This window comes from Amblyomma maculatum, chromosome 4, assembly GCF_055883805.1.
Source record: "Amblyomma maculatum isolate TAMU_Amacu chromosome 4, ASM5588380v1, whole genome shotgun sequence".
In the NCBI taxonomy this organism is placed as follows: Eukaryota; Metazoa; Arthropoda; class Arachnida; order Ixodida; family Ixodidae; genus Amblyomma; species Amblyomma maculatum.
Genome location: NC_139347.1, coordinates 163,371,669 through 163,374,124, shown reverse-complemented (window position 1 = coordinate 163,374,124; position 2,456 = coordinate 163,371,669). Strand labels below are relative to the sequence as shown.

The following is a 2,456-nucleotide window of genomic DNA, read 5'->3' as shown; positions in this document are numbered from 1 at the left end:
CCGTGTAATTGTAGTAATGCGAGGTAATTATAGATGCGCAACGAAAATGTTTTCTATCGATGTTTAGGACACGTATTTAAGCTCCCTTTTATGGTACTGTATCGATGTGGTGTGTGTGTGCGTGTAGGTGTGTGTGTGTGTTGGTTGGTTGGTTTGTTTGTAAGGTTTAACGTCTCAAAGTAACTCAGGCTATGAGAGACGCGGTAGTGCCGGACTTCGGAAATTTCGACCACCTGGGGTTCTTTAACGTGCACTGACATCGCACAGCACAGGGGCGCCTTTCTTTTCGCCTCCGTGTGTGCGTGTGTGTGCTATCAATGCAAACTTACTTGCGCACGCGGTATTTTGGAGCCGTAATCACCAAAATACGATTTAAAGCATGCGAGTAGAGCTGCATATGTCGATGGCTGAAGTTCCTGTCCAAATTAGGCTCGTCTCCAATTTAACTAAAATATATGTGCTATATGCAACAAGAAATTCTATACGCCCCCGGCAACGCTGTAAGACAAGCACTCGCGTCACAATTTTTATTCCAATGACAGCAAACCTTGCCACATAGGCATAGGCATGGATGGCCTGTGGCTTAGACGAAAGATGTACGATCGTCAGAAGTGCCGGGCGCCTCGGTCGCAGATTGTTCTGGATGCTTCCTAGGGAGGTCATATGACCATTCATTTATGTTGAAATTTTTAACTGTGTACAGTTACAGCTGACGGGCTTTTTAGCAACCTCGTATATTGAACGTCACCGGATTTTGCCGTAATGGGAATGCAACTTTCGTACTCAAATTCTCACCGTAACAAAGCTCTTTGCGTCGGGTATAGATTCCATAGCGTAACTGATCCAGGGGCGCAGGATGCTTTTTGTTTTTAATGTTTCTATAGCCTTTGTGTGAAAGCATGAACGTCAGTATGCACCGCCATAAACATGTTGGTATTGGCCTGTTTTCTGACCGATATTGTGAAATTTGAAAACAAAGAACTTGGGAAACCAAGCTCTTTTGACATCATGCCTTGGGACATCTTTATGTGCATGTAGCGTGCTGACAATTCCGCACATATTTTCTCGGGAACCTCTGTGATGAGCTAGGTGCCAACAAAAACAATGCATTGCCAACCGTAGTCAAATTAAGTAATTCGGCGGACGGAACAAGTGTTAAATACCATATGACGAAACTCTCCCGCTCTCGGTGCGAACAATAAACCTCACCCACAGAAATAGTTTGTCAATCAATGTCTGCCATGCTATAAGAATTCTTTCTGGAAAAATATTTAGCAGAGAAAGCTACTCCGACAAGTAAAAAAAAAATAAATTTTAGGTGTAATGTAACCGTGCATAAGAAGAGGAAGAAGATGGCTACACAGTATGAAAGAAAACTGAGCAGGGGTTTAGGAGGAGCCCCTTGTTCGCAAATAAATGCAGCGTTTCGGCACGAAGACGTGCCTTCATGACGTGCCTTAGCTTGCGAGCCGAGGCTCCCCTTAAACCCTGGTTCAGGTTTCTTTCGCACATCACGAGCAAACTGACAACTCTCCGTTACTTCTATGTACACTGATATGAACGACCTCTATACGCCTTCATCAGATGCGTGTACTGCAAAACAATGGATTTCTCTGCCATTTCTTAGTGTACATAATACTGAACCTCTTCCCATTGTCCTACATTCAAGAAGCAGTCAATTTTTTCACGTGATACCAGAAGAAGTACCCTTCAGTCATGAAGCAGATTCCTTTGCCGAACCACAAGAAAGCGATCACATATGGGACGCAACAGCCGCTCCAGATTTCACGCTCGTAAACGAATATCGCCAAGGGGAGGAAGTGAGTACCAGTGACGAGAACGGCGCCCCATGGGTTCTTAAACCCGTTGGCGAAAATTGCGCGTATCCAGTGTGGATGGTGGCAAGCATCACGCTTCCAGTTCGTCCCGGCCTCACGGTAGTTGCACAGGAATCCCAGCCACTCGACCGACGATATAAAGCCTCCGAAGCGGGGCCACACTAGACTCCAGAGCATGGCGCGGGCACCTAGATCAATGCTGACGTCGAACAGAGTACCGAACGCCGAAGCCTGGTTTAGAAGACGGGCAGTCCAGCCATCCACGCCATCCAGTAGTATGGAGATGAAGAAGAGCAGAGCGAACAGGTGGTCGTCGGTGACCAAGAGCCAGTCGTAGGCGACGATGGCCATGCGAAGGTAACCAATCAGGTTGGGAACGTAGAGGAACACTTTGTTCATCCTCGTAGTGCTTTCAGAATAACTCGCCCTCGAAGACAGCTGAAACAAGAGCAGATATACATAGTATGACTTTAAACACACTGCATCAGGTAGCTACACTTTTAATTCGAAATAAAATATTATAGGAAATCAGGAGGATAAAAATAATAATAATAATCGGGTTGGTCCGCAAAAACTGAGGTAAGGGATAGTAAATTAGGAGTGGGCAAAAAGCATCAA

The 2,456-nt window shown here is 45.6% G+C and overlaps 1 protein-coding gene across 1 annotated transcript; it reads right to left on the bottom strand.

Moving 5' to 3' along the window:
• Positions 1–1,664: 1,664 nt before the first annotated feature.
• Positions 1,665–2,237, bottom strand: LOC146193395 (uncharacterized). Its single transcript, XM_084600093.1, has one exon. The coding sequence runs from the start codon at positions 2,235–2,237 to the stop codon at positions 1,665–1,667; it is 573 nt and encodes a 190-aa protein (XP_084456219.1).
• Between the last annotated feature and the right edge of the window lie 219 nt (positions 2,238–2,456).

What these genes read in the sequence shown, in the direction of transcription:
- LOC146193395 (XM_084600093.1), bottom strand. Translation starts at nt 2,237, where the DNA reads ATGAACAAAGTGTTCCTCTACGTTCCCAACCTGATTGGTTACCTTCGC.